An 18,854-nucleotide genomic window follows, 5' to 3' on the forward strand; every position below is an offset into this window, starting at 1 on the left:
AAATGCGCAACTCCATATGGGGTAACCCAATCTTGACCGAAAGCCGGCGAAAAGCTGACATCGACTGCGGAGAGGGCGCCGGGTCTGTCCAATTGCACGGCGCGGCTGGACCCCGCGATTCGGTCACTAGCTAGCTGTACTCGATATTTCTGTTATCAAATCCCGAAACTCGAGTCAGGTTCAGTGATAATAGGCTATCCCATGCTAATATTCTCCATGATTCCACATAAGAACTAGTAGGAACTCTCTCCCAAGAGGCCACGAGGCCACCGGTTTCGTGCGGAACAGACCGGAAGGCTGCGTGGTGATCAGCCTTTAGATCGATCCATAACTGTGTTGCCCAACGAACCAAAACTGCCCATCCACAACTGATCTAGATGATTGCTTGCGTATTTCGAAACCCATTAAACTCCTGCTTCAATAATATTTGGTGGTGACCCTGTCCGTTAGAGCCGCTTCTGGAATACTAATATGAAAACGCCACTCCAGAGTATTCGTGTCCCAAACGCCATATCCCCATATACCTTTCAAAAAAAATGGAAACCCAATGATTTCCGCTGTTACGCTCGAGAAGCCTCGTCGAGTTTAAATTGGTGAAGATCGTCGCGGGAAAGCCCATTATTCGAATAAATAGCCTCATCAAATGATGGTGTCGAATTCGCTCTGAGGGGCACCTTGTTATGAGACGAAAATGCTGTGTGAATATCACTTCCATAATGCTTGACAATGGATATTCCGAATCCAACCATCTCGCCTATGTTTTGCTTTTGTTAACATTTCGCACCGAGGACGGCTGATCTACCCCAGTATCACTCACCTAAACTAATAAGCATAATATTTCGTGTTGCAGAAGGTGGGAGTCCATACGAGCCAACAACCAGAGACATGAGTGGGCAAAATACGTGCGGCCACCAAGAACCCCAGCCAAAGCCGCTGTAGATGGAGCCTCGAAGGGTGACGGCTGATGACGAAGCTGAGTCTAGAATGTCTATCAGATCCGAAGCTGTTTGCTGGGCAGAAACAAGCTGTTCTTGGTGGCCTTTGTGCTGAGCCAGTAAGGAGTCAGCTAAACCTTCGAGTTTTTTCATGCCCTATTCAAACTCCATCAGCTACTCGCGTTTTGGACAGGAACCAACACGGGCAACGTACCGTCTCTATACTCTCCTGCCTTAACGCAACTGCTGCAGCTGCGGACTGAGAGATTTCCTAACCAAAGGTCAGGGGAGGGAAAATGTCATATGCAAAGGTAACTCACAATTTCTCTATGCAGATATGTGGACGAGGCGGTTGCCGCGCCAAGCGCTGCCAAAATGACGTCCACTTCATTGGTGATTCGTAGTGTGGCCTCTTGTAAAGCAGACTCATGAGAAGTTGTTAAATCGTGACTCTGATTCTGTGTCACGTCGACCAGCATGGATAGCAGTGTTTGTAATTGCCTTGCCTCGCCAAGTCCATGAGTAACAAAGTCCGCTGATTGCTGTAAGCTCTGTTAGTGTCAATCCTGAGAACTATTATGTGAATCTAATATGCTGACCTGTACGTTTTGAACTATGTGATCTCTGAATAGCGCATCTACCTCTGTGATGCTACTTTTGAGATGATTCATCTGAGGCTTTAGATTCTCCACAGTGGCTTCTGCTTCCTCGAACATTTTGTTCATTGATTGAAACCGTGCCTCTATATCTTCTTCGAGCTGTGTCGTCAATTTCGCAAGAATACTAGTCAGCCTCTGATGGAGTCGGATGTTTTGATCTAGAATAGGATTAGTCGAGCCCCTTTGTTGTGTCACAGGGTTACACAAGCTACATACCTTTCTCGTTGTCCGCACGAGCTGCTTCGCAAAATCGCAACGTCTTATGGCGATAGCTCACCCAAGTATTCCAGGCGGAATCTGACTGTGCCAGTCCCTCGAGGCAGCCATCGATCTCGGATGTCGTTACGTGTAGTTGTGGCTTGGTCGGCGGAGACATACGGGCGAGTATCGATTCCTGAAACTTGGAGCAAGGGGAGGGGATAGTGAAGCTACCTCTTTCCAAGTCACATATGGCTAGGCTTGCAGCATATGAGTCGACAAAATCACGGGCCGCTCTTCCACTATCAGTCAACATTGTTGCATCATTCCGGCCATCGAGTAGTTGGCAGTTGTTGATCAAAAGGCGGGCCGCAGTACGGTGGCATAAGGGCTCCGATTCCAGCTCCTGCAACTCGCTGAGCGCAGTGGCATACATGGCAGGCAGTTGTGAAGAGTCAAGTCTGGAGGTGATAGTAGAACGACTTCCGGACGATGGCAAATCAGCAGAATAGTTAAGCCCTGGGACCAGATTAGCAACAGTTTGTATCTGGTAGGGGGGAAGTGTGTGAATAGGATATTGACGACTCACTGCCGCCGCCCCTGCGCCCTCCCCATGAGAATCCGAGAACTCCATTAAGGAGCAGGAGAGTAATTTGGAAGATGCAGAAAAAGAACGTCAAGGCTGGTGCCATCGTAAGAACCAAGACTCTGGGCTTCCTGAGAGATGCAGGATATAAACGGTCGAGAGGGGCGTCTATCCACAGGGCTTCTATGTTCCGTCCAAACTCGAGTATCGTTTCTCTCCAAACCCGGACTGCGATTCGGTTATGGTGTTTTAGTAAGATGTCGGGAAAGAGATTGTAAGAGGTGGCTTCACGGCGGTAGAGGAGTGGTGCAAACGTGGGCAGCTGATGGGCTACTTTGTTTGTGCATCGACGGCGGTTATTTTTCTCCCATCTGATTCTGGTTGCGCGTTTGGCATCTCCGGTCTATCGCGCAAAAGATGATGGAAACGAGGAGATGATGGGCAAACACAGAAAACTTTGGCGATGGTAGCTGACCGAGCTCGTGCCTGCAGATTGTCGGCGCTGCCAGTCGCACCTGCCACAAGCGAGCGGGTGCACGACGGCCCGGCACCTCCTTCCTATGTATATTTTTTCGAAAGCTCCTTTTACTGTTAAAATTGTGTCGTTGGCAGGATTCACATACTTTCAGGCATTTCTCAACAACGAATTTGTTAAAGGATCGTACAGCAAAGTTGCAAACGCATCGCGATATAAGACACTGCCACCAAGCATCGAATACAACACCAGAAATCCTCTTTGCCCAGATACACACAGTCGCATGACTAGTTGCTATGGGTTGTCTTTTACATCACAGCTTTAAGCCGACTCAGCATCCCTGCATCATCTACTCTGGGCCTGATGATGACTTTGGGGTTCGTCACCGGCTCGAGAATGTGAACCGGCATTATTCGGTCGTCTTTCTCAGGAACAACGACGGTACCTCCATCAGGAGCAACGATATCAACCGCATGGATGATCATAGCGGCAAATAGCAGAATCTCATTGGTGGCAAAGTCACGGCCAGGACACAGAGTCTTGCCACCGCCGAATCCCCGAAACGCTGCTGGGTGAAAGCCATCGCTTTTCCCCTTCTCTTTGAGAAACCTGCCAGGGTTGAACTCGTCTACGTCTTGGCCCCAGATGGTGCTCCTGGCGTGAATTGCTCCGCCAGATATCTGGACAACAGCACCCTTCTTCAAAAAGTACCGGTCGGCCAGCATCGTATCCTCTTTGATCAACCGAACAGAGAAATTCTCCGACCCGACGCGTAGACTCTCCCTATAAACGGCGAATAACGTTTTGCACGTTTCTTTGACTACCCCGATGCTCAATGAATCCGGCCCAGAGCGCTGGCTGCTGAGTTCTAGCGCATGATGGATTTCCTGGCGCACTTGGTCAAGGAGTTGTTGATCCGCAAAAATCCTTAATACCACCCAGAAAGTTGTAGTCGTCGCATTTACAATACCAGCAAAAAGGAACGACAAAGCCGACCGAGCTGTCATATCTATATCCATGCCATATTCCTTCTCGATCCGCGCTCTACCTTGGACAATCAACGACGCTGAATCCAAATGACCAGCTTCCAAATACTTGCGGAACGCCGCCGTTAACCTCTCTCGGCCCTTGTATGCTTTAGGAGCCGTGAGAGACGGCAAGATCCCGATAAGCAGTCCGCCAAGGCCGTGGTCGAATGCCCAGAAATCATGCTCCAAGTCTGGCTCCTTCGAAATAGGATTATTGGGCCCAAAGAGAAACTTTCCTGTGCCCACGGTAACCATATGTCGAATCCAGGCCAGAAGATCAACAGGCTTGGAGACATGACCAGTGCTGTTAGAGGCTTCAATTTCTTGAAGCAGCTGGAAACATAGCTCCTGTGCGGCTTCGCAGCTTAATGTATTCACATATTCACCAGGCCCAAAGGAAGAATATACCCAATCATGGATGTCGGCAAAGAACCCACGGGGCTCCCCCGGTTCCGGATCCAGATTCTGTCCGATTACGCGACACGTTTTCTCATCGAGTCCTAGAACCCGCTTGGTTATCTCCGGTAGCAGAGGCGACATTGATAATGTCTTGGTATTGCGCTGAACGCTAGCAGCCAATGAAGGCTCCGTAACAACATATATTCGAGATCCTGGGACGGGCAGAGTCAGAATCGGCTCATCAGAATGAGACAACCTAGGAGATATCAGTACAAAATCTCACAATCTATGCGACTATAGATTTGACTCTGACCCAAGACGCTTGATATAGCGGCCACCTTGCGTCGCCATGCCCAATAAATGACCTATGAGAGGAACCCACGGCTGAATTACCGTTGGTTCGCTTGGATGCAGCTGTTTTCCTGACGTATAGCGGAGCACAAACGCCAGTGTCAACAAGCCAATGGTGACGGCGCTCAAATTTATAGGCGACGCCTCAATATCAAACAGCGCCATCATCCATACCAGCGCTGAGCCGACGCTGCAATATGTCTTTTGCGAGATGAGAAGATGATGCCTCTAGTTACTTGTGAGGTAACGGCCAAAGAAGAGGAAATAAGGAGACTTCGACGTCTCTCCCAGAATATGAAATCCTATGGATATCACATATATTCCGCTTCAAATTCACAGTCAATGATGGTTTGAGAACGCAGCCGAGATGCAAGAAGGCGGGGTTGCGCGGTTGCATCCTCCAGGATCGTTACAGAATTGGTATACCTTGTCGGTCTACCATTGGCCAATGGCGCATTCTGACTACGCAGTGGCCAGACGGGACGCTTCCTAGCCAATGGATTTTATTGAGAGCTGACAGCGCTCATCTTTCCTGTTGATCCTCCTGTAATCGACAGGTGTACTGATGAATGACCCGGGGAGAAGGTCTGTATTCCAGAAATGAGGCTCAGTCGAAGGTTTTGCTCAAGCATCGCAGACTACCGCTAAATCGCCGAGGCTCAATGGCGCGTCTTCTTCTCTCCCAAGAGGTCGGATGTGGCGTCTGGGAAACATGTCACGCCATGCTGCCAATATTTTCTCTATACGTCGTATCCGCATTCAAGACGGGAATGACTGGTCATTGGGATAAGTGGGGATGGAAATTCGATTCGATGCGGCCTCGAAGTGGAGGTTAGGCAAGCCCTGAATAGTCATAGTATGGAAAGAAACCCTGGCCTCACCGAAATGTTTCTCCGCTTTCGCAACTTGTCTCTCTTAAACTCTTTAACTCTTGTTGTCTTATTCTCCCGCTTTAGCTCGTCTTCGGGTGGCGTGCCGGACGTTGACAGCTTCCCTCAAGTCTTGGAAAAGGCCAGATATCTCGGCATTCCGTGGACAAAGCGCTGCCTGTTGTTGGGGGGAGCATGCCGTTTAGAGGACGCCGGCTCTACCCGCGGGACCACTTGTATAAGCCCGCCCAGACCTATCAAGCCATGAAGAAGTCCGCCATCACGAGAGCATCTCTGCGGTGAGCGAAGAAAGAATACCGAACCTCGTCGTTTCGGAGGGCTGTGAAACCGCGAAAACGCCAATCCCATGGTTATTCCCGGCGACCCCCCTGGGACCGCAGACGAGAAACAAAGCTTGATTTAGGGCCGAAGCTCAAGATCACTCCACCCCTGGAGAAACTCGGAGCTGAGGCCATACAGCTCCGCCCCGGGGGCACGGCCAGGCGCCGGGACGGAGGCGGCGTCACGGAGAATCATGTGTGTTCAGGTTGATAAGCAATGGTCGTGTGGACACGTCGGATACTTCCAGATCCGGTGGTGTGAGAAGTTGTTCAACGGCTGCAAAGGGACGTCAGCTGCCCACGACATCATCTACGAGCCGGAAGAGTGCAGCGACTGCCTTCGTCGCAAGACGCTCCCCAAGCCTTTTACTGCTAAGTGAGCTATTACTGGAATGGTGGAAAGTTCTGGAAGACTTGCTTTCTCTTGAAATACGAAGTACTGGCTCTGAGTCGAGAGTCAATTTCAAAACCAAACGAGTTATCGTGACCATTGGGCCACACGGACGACTCTTGCGATTCAACTGGCGCCCGTTAGGAAAGAGAAAGGAAATCAGTTGAAAATGCCGGCATGAGAACGCCTTGCAACGAACGATTGTAAATATCAAAGTGACAAAAAAGGCATCTTGGAGCTAGGAAGCGGCAAATGTCTTTGCTTTATGCAATGTGTTTCTCCAGCCTCTTATCACTAAGATCATAGACGTGACTGTTGCCAATTTAAGCAACAGACAATTCATTTTATTCCAGATAACAGCCACTTCACAAATCAAGCTATCTGTCTAGTTTTCGTAGTCACAAAGCTGGGGCAGCCCTGAAGCATAATCAAGGCCCGTAGCCTCGGCTCGGAGAAATGGATGGCAAAGTATTACGGTACCACACGTGTTATTCAGTAGTACTTGCCAACAAAACTGGACTCTGGTGACCTGGCTATAGGCTTTTCCTTTTTCAGGGGTAAACTCGTGGGGGGTTATTTGCCACTGTCTTTGAATATTTAAGCCCAGAGATGGCCTCGTAGGAAAAGGATTTCATATGGAGATTGTGTGAGCCACCTGCAGCCAGTCCAAAAGGGGTATTTCGATGGGAACGAAGCAATCTGGACGTGGCAATCAAGGAGTGTAGAGGTAGTTTCGATGTATACTCGCCACATCGTATCTTGAGCGAGTCCCCTGCAGTTTCGATGTGTCAACGCTCCGTGATTGGGATTGGGATAACCAATGCTGGACCTCGCGTAATCTGTATTTTGCACAACATTGCGGGGATGATCTTTAGCCGATATCTTCGAATGACCATCTGCTACGTCCAAACCGGGCGATAAGAGAGGCCGCCACATACTCGATTCGCGCGGTCCTCGGTCGTTCGGAGTGGTGTTGTGGAGAGTGGCAGGCAACTAATGTTCAGTTATGCCTATTTCTGCAGTCAAAGGACAGCACGCCATGCCATGTATCAAACCGCATCGAGACACATTTCCGGTGGGCTTTGGTTGCCCCCCGACCAGTAGCCGTGTGTCCTTGGACGAGATCGACGAGGTTCGGAGATGCCATGGAATGGAGACGGGGCATGACAACGAGCAAGAGAGAGAACACTGCATCGATAGTTTGCCTCAGAGGAGCAAAGGGCGTCACATGGCCCTGTGTCGGATGCCAGTTGCGGCAATGGAGCTTCAAGGAGCTGCCGCATGAGCACCAGCACCAGTACCAGCACCAGCAGCCAGATGAATTGCTGCCGTCCGTTGCTCTAGATTGGACGACTGCTCTCTTGGTTGTCGCCACGGGGATGCTTGGAGGCGGATCATGAGAAGCGAGCCGGTGATTTTGGGCCGTATTCCTGGGGGATTTTTGGGGGTTGTCTTGTTTCCCAGCTGCATTTTTTTTAGCATTAAACGAACTTAGTCGTGTATGCAAGGCCCTGCTCGTTTCTGCCTCCCCGGGGGTTTCGTTGGTCGCATCTGCATTTGCGCAGTGTCAAGCCAGTGTCAGCAGTGGATGGGCCCATCTTAGCGACTGATGCCATCCTTAATCTTGCATCTTCCTATTCGATGGTGGCGAGACCTGGCGATGTCAGAGCACTCGTCAAACATCGCGACTGAAAAATACTTAAGAAGCAGCTTCCCCGTAGTCGTGGAGATGGCAGAGGAATCGTGGAGGCAGGAGCCGCCCGGAGGTTGTTGCAAGATGCCGCCGCCCAGCAGCGTCACTATCTCCTGACCATGCGGCCACTTTTTGTTTTATTTCCCGAAGCGCAAAAGTCGCCCCATCCCATGCGGCCGCCCCTTGCCTAACGGGGTAGCAATAAGCTCGATACCGAGGCGCCGACAGCGGGAAGCGGCCTGGCCAATCAGCGCCGGCGTGGCTCCTTTGGCCCTTTGGCAACCTTGCGAATCATACGATATTCGAGCAGCAATTTTTCTCTTCTTCCCACATGCATGGCATCCATGGCGCAGGGACCCCCTCAGGCGCCTCATGAGGGTCCCCCAAAAGCCCTTCGAGACCGCCCGGCGCCTCTGTGGCCTCTGTGGTCTCTGTGGCCGGTGGCAGCCCTTTTTTTTTTTTTTTTTTTTTTCCTCGCGGTCGCAGGGGCCCGGCATAGCTCCGCGAAGCAGAAATCAGGCCATTTTCATCATCGACACAGCGCTGGTAAAAGGCTATCCCTTCGAATTTTCTCGCTGCCCACCTGCAATTCGCCATTGCGCCTCGCTGATGCCCACGGCAGTGACAGGTCATGTCTGGCTCACAGACGCCTCCCCCCAACGCCTCGATCCCGGCTCTCGCCGACCGAAGCCTCGTGCGCGGGACGGAGACACGGCAGCAAGGTCGAGGATGAGACTTTGAGACTCATCTAGAGCAGAGCAGAGCATGAGCATGCAAGCGTTTTTCCCTCGCTTGCATGGCATGACTGGAGCCTGCGATCCACCACTGCCAACCGCGGGTCCTAGCGCCGGGGCCTTGTTCTGGATAGCACCGGTTCCTGGAGCGGCATCCTCGTTGTTCGTAGCTGTTGCTGTGCTGTGCTGTTGCTGTGCTGCGCTGTGCTGCGCCGTCTGGGACTGGACGCAGCGCCGTTCGCTCGGAATCGCAGCCGTCGCGGCGTTGCCCGACCTGTCACCCGGAGCTGGGCCTGCCTCTTTGCTAGCTGCCCTGGAGGGTTACTGTTACTGCTACTGGTGTAATGCTAATGCTGAAACTCCCGACCCCGTATATTACCTGTGATGCTCTGGCACCGCATGGGGGCCAGCTCTCGAGTCTTGCCATTACTATCGACACCAACCCATTGTACTGTATGGTACTAAGCCTGCCTGCATATCGCCAGGTACTTTCTCCGAGTACCTCTGCCCTGTACGACTATACTCCGTACGAGTCCATACCTTGCTAGTACCCCGTTGACTCTTTATCAACGGTACATCTGCATCTACATTCACATTCGCATTCGCATCTGCACACATTCTGCTCTGCTCTGTTTGCATTTGCATCATCCCGTACAAATATACACCATACAGTTGCACTCGTCTCGGACGGAGCTGTGCCCGTCTCTCCCGCCCCGAACCACTGTATCCTCCATCCTCCGTCCTCCATCCGTCCGCCAGGGCGCTACCACGACGCATTACTCTTGATAATCAAACGTGGTCTCCCTCAATCTCAATCTCAATCTCAATCTCTATTTTTTTTTTTCTCTCTCTCTCTCTCTCTTCCATTCCATCCTCAGCCCTCTTTCTTCACCTGTCAACCGCGCCCCTCCTCCTCCTCAAGTAGCCCAATTCCACCGAAACCGATCTGTGGATGCCATTGGCTTTTTGGCGCACACCTCCCTCACGCCACCTGTAGGGTCCCCTTTAATCCCAGCCAGGCCCTCAACCCTGTGTTTGCAGCCGTGCTGCGCTGGGCATGGAACGAGCCCTCGACTACTCTTCACAGCCTGTAGCCAACGGCCGCGTTCTCAACCTCCCTGAGCGACACATCAGCTCCTCAGCCTCAAAGGTCCAGCGCTCCTGGACATCACCCGCCATGGACATGTTCAACTTCACATCCGCAGCCTCGTCTTCGGCGGTCCCCTCATATGCCCCCGCCGGCAACGCCAGCGGCAGCGGCCTAGGCGGCGACATGAGCTTCTCTCAGATGCCGCAGTATCCCGCCCGCAACCCACTGCAGTCGGTCCTGTCTCAGGGCAAAGAACATGATGCCAAGCGGATAAAGGTCGAGTCGCCGCACTCGGCGCTCGACTCGATTGACTCCTGGCTCCAATTCGACGAAGAGGCCGACAAGTTTGGCAGCTTTGAGATTGACTTTTCAAAGCAGTACAACACGGCCAACCAGCCGAGGTGAGTCGGCCCCCCAGACTGCTATTCACAGTCGCTCTAACATGTGCGCATCAAGGCCTGCCACAAACATGACACCAGGATTGGGTAGCGGTCTCTACGCCAATCCCACCGCCCCTTTCAGGGAAGAAGACTTCCTCGATGATAGCGCCTTTGATCATTCTCTGTCCGAGGACGATGAGTTGTTTGACACCGTCAACCTGAATGACCAGCTGTCCAAGATTGAGACACTACCCTCGACCGAGCCCCAGTCCTCCCGAAGCCTCTACTCCACGCCGTCGATGGGCTGGGAGAAGCCCCAACAAGGCATTCAGCCCAGTGCCGTCACAATGTCTGACGAGATCCCAAGGCGCATGACCGCCGACTCCTGGGATCCGATTCCACAAGGCACCAACTACACGCTTACTCCGGATGAGCGCCGCCGACTTCTCGAAATCGCCATGGGCCCCAGCAGAATGTCGGCCTATGTATCCCCCAATCGATTCAACCTCGGATACGGATCTACGATGCAGCCCAGCCTAACTCAGGAGTTTGGCTTTGGCTTTGGCGCCCCGAAACAGGGGCTAAGTCCCCTGGGAATGTTCCAGAGAAACAACTCTACCGACACAACAGCATCTGGACTCTCTCAACAGAATCGAGATCTGAAACACAAACATCTCAAGAATGAGACGCCGCCCAAAACAGTGCCCGCGAAACGACCCAGCACGCTATCGGAAACCAGCAGCATCGGCAAAGAAAAGGCAAAGTCCGCCGACCGCATGGCGCACAACGATGTCGAGCGGAAATATCGCACCAATCTCAAGGACAAAATCACCGAGCTGCGCAATGCGGTGCCAGCGCTGCAGCAAGTCACCGAAAGCGAACAGGACAACGGACAGGGCAATGCCAAAGTGAGCAAGGTTAGTGGCAATATACCTCTACTTGAATACATTTGCGAGACGACTCTGCTAACTCACGTCTTAACAGGGCACCGTATTGACAAAAGCGACTGAATACATCCACCAACTAGAGCAGCGCAACAAAGACATCATGTCAGAACATAAGCAGCTCATGCGAAGACTTCAAGCATTCGAAGCACTCCTTAACAACTCGATGAGAATCGACATCATGCCCAGCCATAGCATGACGCTCTTTGACCCGAGAGGATTCTGTTGATTTACTGTATCAATATTTTCCATGTTTTACCTACCAATTTTCAATCAACGACTGCATGAGAAACAATTCTGACGGACTCTTGTTTTTCTTTTTGTTTTCCCTTTTAGTGAAAAGCATTTCAACGAGCTTCTTCCTACAGGCGGGTATTTTATGTTTATTCTTTTCTTCTTCTATTTCTTTCGCCACGATTACAGTTTTTTACTTTGGCATTCTGCCACCTACTTGACTCACTACTTTCCGGCGTCAGGGTGGACTTCTTTCTTCTTTATTTTCCTTTTACAAACATGGCATGAAAACCCAGAAAGGATATACTATAACTCGGCATGGGCGGTCTCTTGGGGATTTTATTCATAGGAAACGGAACGAGATGAAAGGGGGGAATCTTATCAAGGCAATGTGGGGTCGGTGAAAGAAGGAAATTTTACGGGAAGAGGGCAAAATCTTGAGACGAAAAATTCGGAGCGGGTAGCATTTTGTCAAAGGAAGCGAATTAAGAAGGCAAAAATTGAGCTTTATTCTTTATGACAGGGAATATAGATCTGGCGGGCCAATTGGTTGATAGAGAACGGGAACCCTTGTTTTTTCTTGGACTTTACAGACAGAAAGAGAGAAACGAAAATTGTTCGGGGGGGTTGAAAGAAAAAAGGAGCAATTTTCGAAGGGGATTGTCAATAGTACAATTGCACGCGAGGCGTCTTTTTGCCTTGCTTTGAACTCGGTACAACATCAACGTCCCACCTTTTTGTTTCTTTTTTCTTTTTTTCTTTTTTTTTTTTGGTCTTATTGTGAAACCATCTCTTGGGTCTGGGCTTTCATGGCCCTATGGTGAGAAAATAAACGGCAGTGATACCCCGGGCACATATGCAGGAGGGGTGATGCTACTGCATCCTCGCATCCGTTTTAATATGCGAGGTGCATTTTCTGTTTAATGCAGGTGAGAAGAGGGAGGGGGGAGGAGGGGGAGGAGGACCAGAATAAGCAGTCCTATGAGAAGGATGATATCTCCGCTTCTCTCTTTTACGTGGTATATACAGGTGGTGCTAGTAATACAAAAAGAGAGATGGCTTGCTAATCAATCTCGCAGCGCTTCGATATCCGCGATCTCCTTGACGGCTTCGGTGGTGAGTATGTAGGGCGCGTCCTCGTCCACACAGATGCTGTCCTCGATGCGAACGCCCATGCCCCTGAAATGAGCGGGCCAGCGCTCATCGTCGGGGACGTAGACGCCCGGCTCGACGGTAACGCAGTGGCCCCTCCGGAGAATCTCTCTCCTGCTGTACCCTGGGCAGTCATGCACGTCTAGGCCGATGTAGTGGCCTACGTGGTGGGGGAACAGCTGGTCGATGTTGCTCATGGTGAGGTTGGTGAAGCCGATGCTCTTGAGCTGGTCGACGAGGCCGCGGACGGTGACGCCGTGGATGTCCTCGAGGGACATGCGGGCGGACTCGCGGCACAGGGAGACGCTGGAGCGCTGGACCTTGAGCACGGCCTCGTAGAGGTCGCGCTGGGCGGCGGAGAACTTGCCGGAGGCAGGCCACGTCCGGGAGATGTCGGTGATGTAGGTGCCGTACTGGCCGCCGGCGTCGACGAGGATGAGCTCGTCGTTGCGGAAGATGTTGTTGTTGACCGTGTAGTGGATGCAGTTTGCGCGTTGGCCGCCTGCGACGACAGGAATGTAGGCTGGCCCGTCGCAGCCATTGATGGTGAACTCGTAGTCGAGAAAGGCGTGCAGGTCCTTCTCCTTGGCCCACGATCGCCGCATGGCATTGGTGATGGCACGGCCGGAGATTTGACCGGCCATGCGCATGTTGGTCACCTCGGCCGGGCTCTTGACGACTCGGAGCTTGTTCATGACGGGATAGAGCGGCGTCTTTGCAGGACCGCTGCCAGAGGCATTACCGGTGATGAAGCGCCATAGGGAGCTGTTGGTGGCCTTGGCCGACTCGACGTCGGTATAGATGAGCTTGGCTGACTCGAGCAGCTTGGGCAGCACAGAGTCGATTCTGTCCATGGACCACGCCTCGTCTGCATTCCACACGTCCTGAGCGGCCTGGACGCCGTTGCGATAGCCTGACCACTGCTCCTCCCTGGGGTTCTTGGCCTTGACAAACATGCGAAAGAGATAATCCCCCCACTTGGGGCCCGTCTTCTCGATGATGGCCACGGCGTCAGGCTCGTCCCATCCCGTCAGCCATAGGAAGTTGGTCTCCTGCCTGTAAGGATGGAAGACGGCACCCGACTTGTACACGAGGGGCGCAGCGTGCAGGACAGCGACGCCGCCCTCGGGCATGGCATCGGCGAGGGCGGCCCGACGATCAGCATATTCCTGAGCGCTGATGCCGGGCGTGACTGATTGTAGCTTTCCCAGTTAGCAGATGATTCAAAGTTGAGTAACTGAATAACAGTGATACGATTGAAGATGTCAGACTATCAAAGGGGAAGAAGACCCACCCTCGCCAGCCTTGAGGATGTGGGGATGTGTCTCATGGACGGGCTGTCCAAACTGGAGGCTGGCAGCTGATACCAGGGCGCTGTATCTGCGCCGAGGGGAGAAGATGTAAGACGGTCTTTGGTATTTGGAGGTGGCTTGAGAGATGCCGCGCTGTTGCTGGTGCTGGTGCAAGGGCAGCTTCCGAGGGGGCAGCCCGAGGCTCCGGAATGACGGCCGAGGGAGCCTCATTTTAAGGACTCGGTGTTTCTGAAGCAATTGAGATGAAATGTCTATGCAAATAGAAGGGGGGTCCACTGGATGTCTTGTTACCTACAATGATTTAAGCAACTTTTTTTTTCTCAATGGCTGGTGATCCACTTTTGGTTTTTGTAGTATTCGATGGTGTTTATGCCGGAGAAAGAGGATGAATTGGTTATCTATGAGCGGAAATGAAAAGAAGTGAAATTGTGTATATATGGAGTGAGAGAGAGAGAGAGAGGCAGATAATAGACAGAAACGGATGGATGTTGAGTCGAATGCTTGGTGTTGGTCGTGATATGTAACGCTGTGAGCGCTGTAAGTATGTAAGCAGATGGTGGCAAGCGAACATGCCTCGCAGCATAAATGATTAATGCAAGGGCGTTTGGTGCAAGTGCACAATCTGCACAGCATTTGCACAAGTGGCGGTACGTACCTCTCTCTGTTGGGCAATCTGGATGGATGTACCTCGAGAGTACCGCAATTAAATCATGTGCGCACCGCAGAGGCGCCCTAGCAGCGCGTCTTGCATCGTAGGCGCAGCTGTTGCTGGGCACTAACACCAAGCGGTGCTACTGCTGCTACTTTGCATGTACGGGGGCGCCTGTTTTCTGCGAGCAGCCCCGCCATTTCTTTCCCACTTTGGACCGCGACGTGTTTTTGGGCTCTAGCAACGGAAAAAAAAAAGAAAAAGAAAAATACAGCGCATATTGACCTGTCTGTAAGGGCCATTGTGTGAGGGCTGTATGCGAGGGATGCCAGTATAGAAATCTGCAGCTTGAATGAGTTTGACTTACGTCGTGTTGATGATACAATGGAGAAACAATCATGACGCACTTTTTGAAGTGAAATTGGATTGCATCGTGTTGTGTCTACTGTATTCGTACCTATCAAGGTTTTGTTGTTTTTTTCCCAGTCGTAGGTGGCCGCGCGCTAAGGTTGCTGGCAGGCCTGTTATGGGGTAGAGATGCATCCATCCATGTCGAGAATTGGGGGTTTCAATATGTTGTTTGTGTGATAACAGCCCGAGCTCCATCTAGCGAAACCCAATGGGCCATGGGGGTAAATAACATGGTCATGAGTGGAAATGAATGTAATGTAGAGCACCGGAAACACGGTAGTCAACTCTCTGTGAATTCCAGGCTCTCCATGCCATCATCATCATCCATCAACTTCAATTGTATTGCAAACTTGGAGCTACCCTATTGTTGTATTTTGATACCTTAGTACCTGTAGCTCCACTCACAATTTGATGCTGCTTTGCCCGTGAATTAGCGGTTGCTGGTGCGCCGGGCGGGCCCGTGCATGTTTTTGGCAGGGAGGCCCAACCGGGCATAGCGCTGTTGTGCCAAGCGCGAAGGCTCCATCAACACCTCAAAGGCACGCCTCAGCCAATTCTTCCCGCACACACGCAAAACCACAGTGATTTCTTTGTCCTCCCAAAAAGCCCTCGACAGGCTCGACAAGCTCTCCAGCCAGCCTGGTCTCGTCCCCCAAAGGCTTCCTGGACCTTCAATGTCCTCTTAGCATCCTTTACCTGCCCCCCCTTCTGCCGCCTCTTCCTCTTCCTCTGCCTCTGCCTCTGCCTCTGCCTCTGCCTCTGCCTCCGAGACGTGCCCCGTTCCCTGCACGTCGCGTGCTTCTCTCCTCCCCAGCCCCTCCTTGGTGCTCCCTGTCTTGTCTGGCTGCATCTCGACTTGCTCAGCACTTGCACCGGGGCATGCTGATCCCAGAGGCAACCGCTCTCGTACATGGCCACCGTCTCCGTGTCTCTGTCCGCATCTTCCAAGGCGCCGGTTCCCGCCATGGCCTCTAAGCGAGCGCCTCTCGCCAGCAATCCCAATGTCGCCAACTCACCTCTACGCGCACCTTCGATCCTGGCTGGCTACGCCAAGCCGAAGCGGTCCTTTGCCACGGCCCAGCGCGAAGAGCCCTACGGACAGCCTCCGCCGGTGAAGAAGCAGGCTCTCGAAAACGGCGCCCAGCGGGCCGTCCGATCGCCGACCAAGCCATTGACCCGCCCCCCGGCACACATTGTTGTCCCCCGCAACTCGAGCGCTGTTCCACGGCCCGTTGTGAGAGAACGAGCTGCCAGGACAGCCACTGCTCCGGCAACAAGAGCTGCACAGGATCAAGACACCGATAGGGAGGCGTGGAAGAAGCACCACCGGGCCAAGTTTCCCAAAATGGTCTTTTACTTTGAAAGCATTCCAGATGACATTCGGGCAAAGTTGACCAAAAGGGTTACATATCTCGGTGCTGTATGTCGCTCCCGCGTTGGATTTTCCCCAATCAAAGAATGCCGCTAATTTGTCATGACTGAAAATAGCGCCAAGAGCCCTTCTTCTCAATTGATGTTACCCATGTCATCACGACACGAGCCATTCCGCCTGAGAAACCAGAGGCTGGGGAAGCCGAAGCTGAGGTATCCGAGGAACAAGAGCCTGAGGAGCAGCCCCAAACCATCAACCCGTCTCTTCTTGACAGGAACACCGCCGCCAGGCGAAGATTGCTCTTTGATTTTCGCCAGGCGTCTTCGGTGCCTTCCCAGTTGGACGGTCTCGCGAGACGCAACAAGACAGTTCGCAACAATGACGTCCTCACCAAGGCTCGTGACATGGGGAAGAAGATCTGGTCTCTTGATAAGTTTCAGAGTATGCTTGCCGTTCTTCTCGAGTCAGAAACCCAAAACTATACCTCTCGATCTGCGAGCACCAGGAGTCACTACGGTGCCAAGGCCTCTCACGAGCCCAACCTGTTTCAACTTCTTCACAACGAACGTATCAATGGACCTTCCGATCGAGACCCAACTGCGATCAGCCGGGAGTTGACGTATTTCAAGGGTCCGTATGTCTATATTTGGGATATGGATGAAAAGCAAAAACCTATCATGGTCCGTGAATATGCCAAAGTTGCCAACAAAACCGACGGCGAATGGCCCCAGTTCCGTAGTGTTGGCAACGGACGCTGCCCTTTTGTCGAGGAGGTGGATGCCGCTGAAAAAGATTACCGAAAGGCACGAGAGCGGGAAAAGGCGCGCTTGGCCAAGAAGGAAGAATCTGTTCAGATTCTCAAAGCCCCCGAGGTCCCTCTCATGAAACCCGTGACTGGAAAGCGCACCTTGACAGAGATGGAAGATGCTCACAACCGATCTCGTGCCGGCGTGCCAGCGGAGACGTTCCAGCCAGTAAAGGTCACCTTCTCCAGGCCGGCGGCACCGGCTCAGAATGCCTTTACCAGCCGAGCTGAAGGAGGCCGTATGTTTGCAGGAGAGCCCGTGGCCTCTGGCATCCAGAACACCATTACGTCGGCAATCCGCTCCCAGATGATCTCGTCGACGTCTGGCATCAACGGCGCAAAGGCCGGAACCAGCAAGGAGGTTCATGGGCTGCAGAGGAAAGTTTTGCAGATGGCTCAGCCGACCTCGCACGATGCTAGCTCGCGCCGTCTTGCAGAGGTTCCTGCGGACGTCGCGTCTAGCCGATCGACAACGCTGACCCGAACCACGTCCAAGATTCTTCAGGGTCAGGAGGAAGATGGGCAAAAGGCGGAGAAGAAGGCACCTGCACAGCACCTGAAGAGCAAGCGAGACTTGAAGCCGGGCTACTGCGAGAACTGCCAGGACAAGTTCCGCGATTTTGATGAGGTAAGATTCCATTCAACTTGCAACACCCTTGCTTTACTACTTGACAAGGGCATTTCACTGACTTGAACAATAGCACATCTTGTCTCGCAAGCACCGCAAGTTTGCGGAAAATGATGAGAACTGGATCGAGCTGGACGCTCTTCTTACGCAGCTAAAGCGTCTACCAAAGTTCTCCGCTGCCACTTCTGATGATTCGGAGGGAGAGTGGTAACGATACGGCGTTATTCTTCTTGGGTTGATCTCGTCCAACTAGAGACTTTATGGGTTATGGTGCCGCGCATTTGGATCGCATTCTTTTTTTCCGATTTGCGTTGGCTATCGCATTCATTATGCTACTTCTCGACACTTTGCAAAAATCTTCGGTCACCACAACCATCAACTTACATCCTGGGACCCCGGTCAAGGGAAACCGAGTGCCAGGCTTTGAATTTTCTTTTGCATCTCAATCAGATTTGCGCGGCATAGCGCAGAAGACACCTTTGTCAATACGTCTCTGATTCGAGCTATACCCTTTTTTGGTCTTTTTCTTGTTCTTTCTTTCAGGGTTCTTTACTTATCTCTCACTCGGCTATAACGAAACAGCACGTGGATTTTGTTTGGTACCACTGCCGGCACGGTTTGGCATTTTGAACCCGCATACATAGCAGGAGGCGTTATTTACAAGCTCGGCTCTTTTTTTTGCTGCCGTTTCACAGATGGATGGACTTTTTGGTGGCAGAGAGGATTTTTGGCAAGGGAGAAGCTGAATGTGGTCTGGATTGTCTGATAGGGGATACTGGGATGCTCTGCGTGCTGACGCAGAATCGGCCTTAATGAAGGGACTTGGCTGGGACGACGTGGCGGGCCCATGGGGGGGTCGAGAAGAGGAAGAGGGGATGCGATGTGATGCTTTCTGGAGCAAGAAGTTTGATGGGAGATTGATGGGACTGGTCATGTTAAAAGAAAAAATTATGTATATTGTAGCTGGCATGTTACAATTCACGAAAGTGTATAAGTAAAGGCAGGTCCGGTGGCGTCTATTTGGTGCACGGAACGGACAGGTATTTATGACATGAGATAGCATTTTGATGATAGATATATGTAGCGGTAACAGCAGAACTGGATAGGAATTAATTCTAGGTGTTGAATGAAGCGTGTTGCGTACTTGTTGTCTTGGTGATGAGTGAGCTTGTGGTGTTGATTATATCGCACTGTATATGCACTGTACAAGGGCGGCC

At 52.0% G+C, this 18,854-nt stretch overlaps 6 protein-coding genes across 6 annotated transcripts; 2 read left to right on the top strand and 4 right to left on the bottom strand.

The window, feature by feature from the left end:
- Window positions 1–560: 560 nt before the first annotated feature.
- On the bottom strand, window positions 561–2,484 carry Triagg1_10417 (uncharacterized protein; the record flags this gene model as incomplete). Its single annotated transcript, XM_062894487.1, has 7 exons — window positions 561–754; window positions 818–1,091; window positions 1,150–1,206; window positions 1,256–1,477; window positions 1,535–1,752; window positions 1,811–2,311; window positions 2,382–2,484. 7 exons carry the CDS (start codon window positions 2,482–2,484, stop codon window positions 561–563), a joined length of 1,569 nt encoding a protein of 522 aa, XP_062750611.1.
- A 677-nt stretch (window positions 2,485–3,161) lies between these two features.
- Window positions 3,162–4,421, bottom strand: Triagg1_10418 (uncharacterized protein; the record flags this gene model as incomplete). Its single annotated transcript, XM_062894488.1, has 1 exon — window positions 3,162–4,421. One exon carries the CDS (start codon window positions 4,419–4,421, stop codon window positions 3,162–3,164), a length of 1,260 nt encoding a protein of 419 aa, XP_062750612.1.
- A 4,133-nt stretch (window positions 4,422–8,554) lies between these two features.
- On the bottom strand, window positions 8,555–9,106 carry Triagg1_10419 (uncharacterized protein; the record flags this gene model as incomplete). The annotated part of the gene is made up of 2 exons (XM_062894489.1): window positions 8,555–8,967; window positions 9,103–9,106. The coding sequence occupies 2 exons, from the start codon at window positions 9,104–9,106 to the stop codon at window positions 8,555–8,557; spliced, it is 417 nt and encodes a 138-aa protein (XP_062750613.1).
- A 610-nt stretch (window positions 9,107–9,716) lies between these two features.
- Triagg1_10420 (transcriptional regulator family: Helix-loop-helix) lies at window positions 9,717–11,302 on the top strand (the record flags this gene model as incomplete). Its single annotated transcript, XM_062894490.1, has 3 exons — window positions 9,717–10,150; window positions 10,206–11,046; window positions 11,114–11,302. The coding sequence occupies 3 exons, from the start codon at window positions 9,717–9,719 to the stop codon at window positions 11,300–11,302; spliced, it is 1,464 nt and encodes a 487-aa protein (XP_062750614.1).
- A 1,072-nt stretch (window positions 11,303–12,374) lies between these two features.
- On the bottom strand, window positions 12,375–13,982 carry Triagg1_10421 (uncharacterized protein; the record flags this gene model as incomplete). Its single annotated transcript, XM_062894491.1, has 2 exons — window positions 12,375–13,651; window positions 13,754–13,982. The coding sequence occupies 2 exons, from the start codon at window positions 13,980–13,982 to the stop codon at window positions 12,375–12,377; spliced, it is 1,506 nt and encodes a 501-aa protein (XP_062750615.1).
- A 1,760-nt stretch (window positions 13,983–15,742) lies between these two features.
- Window positions 15,743–17,848, top strand: Triagg1_10422 (uncharacterized protein; the record flags this gene model as incomplete). The annotated part of the gene is made up of 3 exons (XM_062894492.1): window positions 15,743–16,252; window positions 16,321–17,637; window positions 17,711–17,848. The coding sequence occupies 3 exons, from the start codon at window positions 15,743–15,745 to the stop codon at window positions 17,846–17,848; spliced, it is 1,965 nt and encodes a 654-aa protein (XP_062750616.1).
- Between the last annotated feature and the right edge of the window lie 1,006 nt (window positions 17,849–18,854).

Source organism: Trichoderma aggressivum (assembly GCF_033847375.1).
Source record: "Trichoderma aggressivum f. europaeum strain CBS 100526 chromosome Unknown scaffold_073, whole genome shotgun sequence".
Taxonomy (NCBI): Eukaryota; Fungi; Ascomycota; class Sordariomycetes; order Hypocreales; family Hypocreaceae; genus Trichoderma; species Trichoderma aggressivum.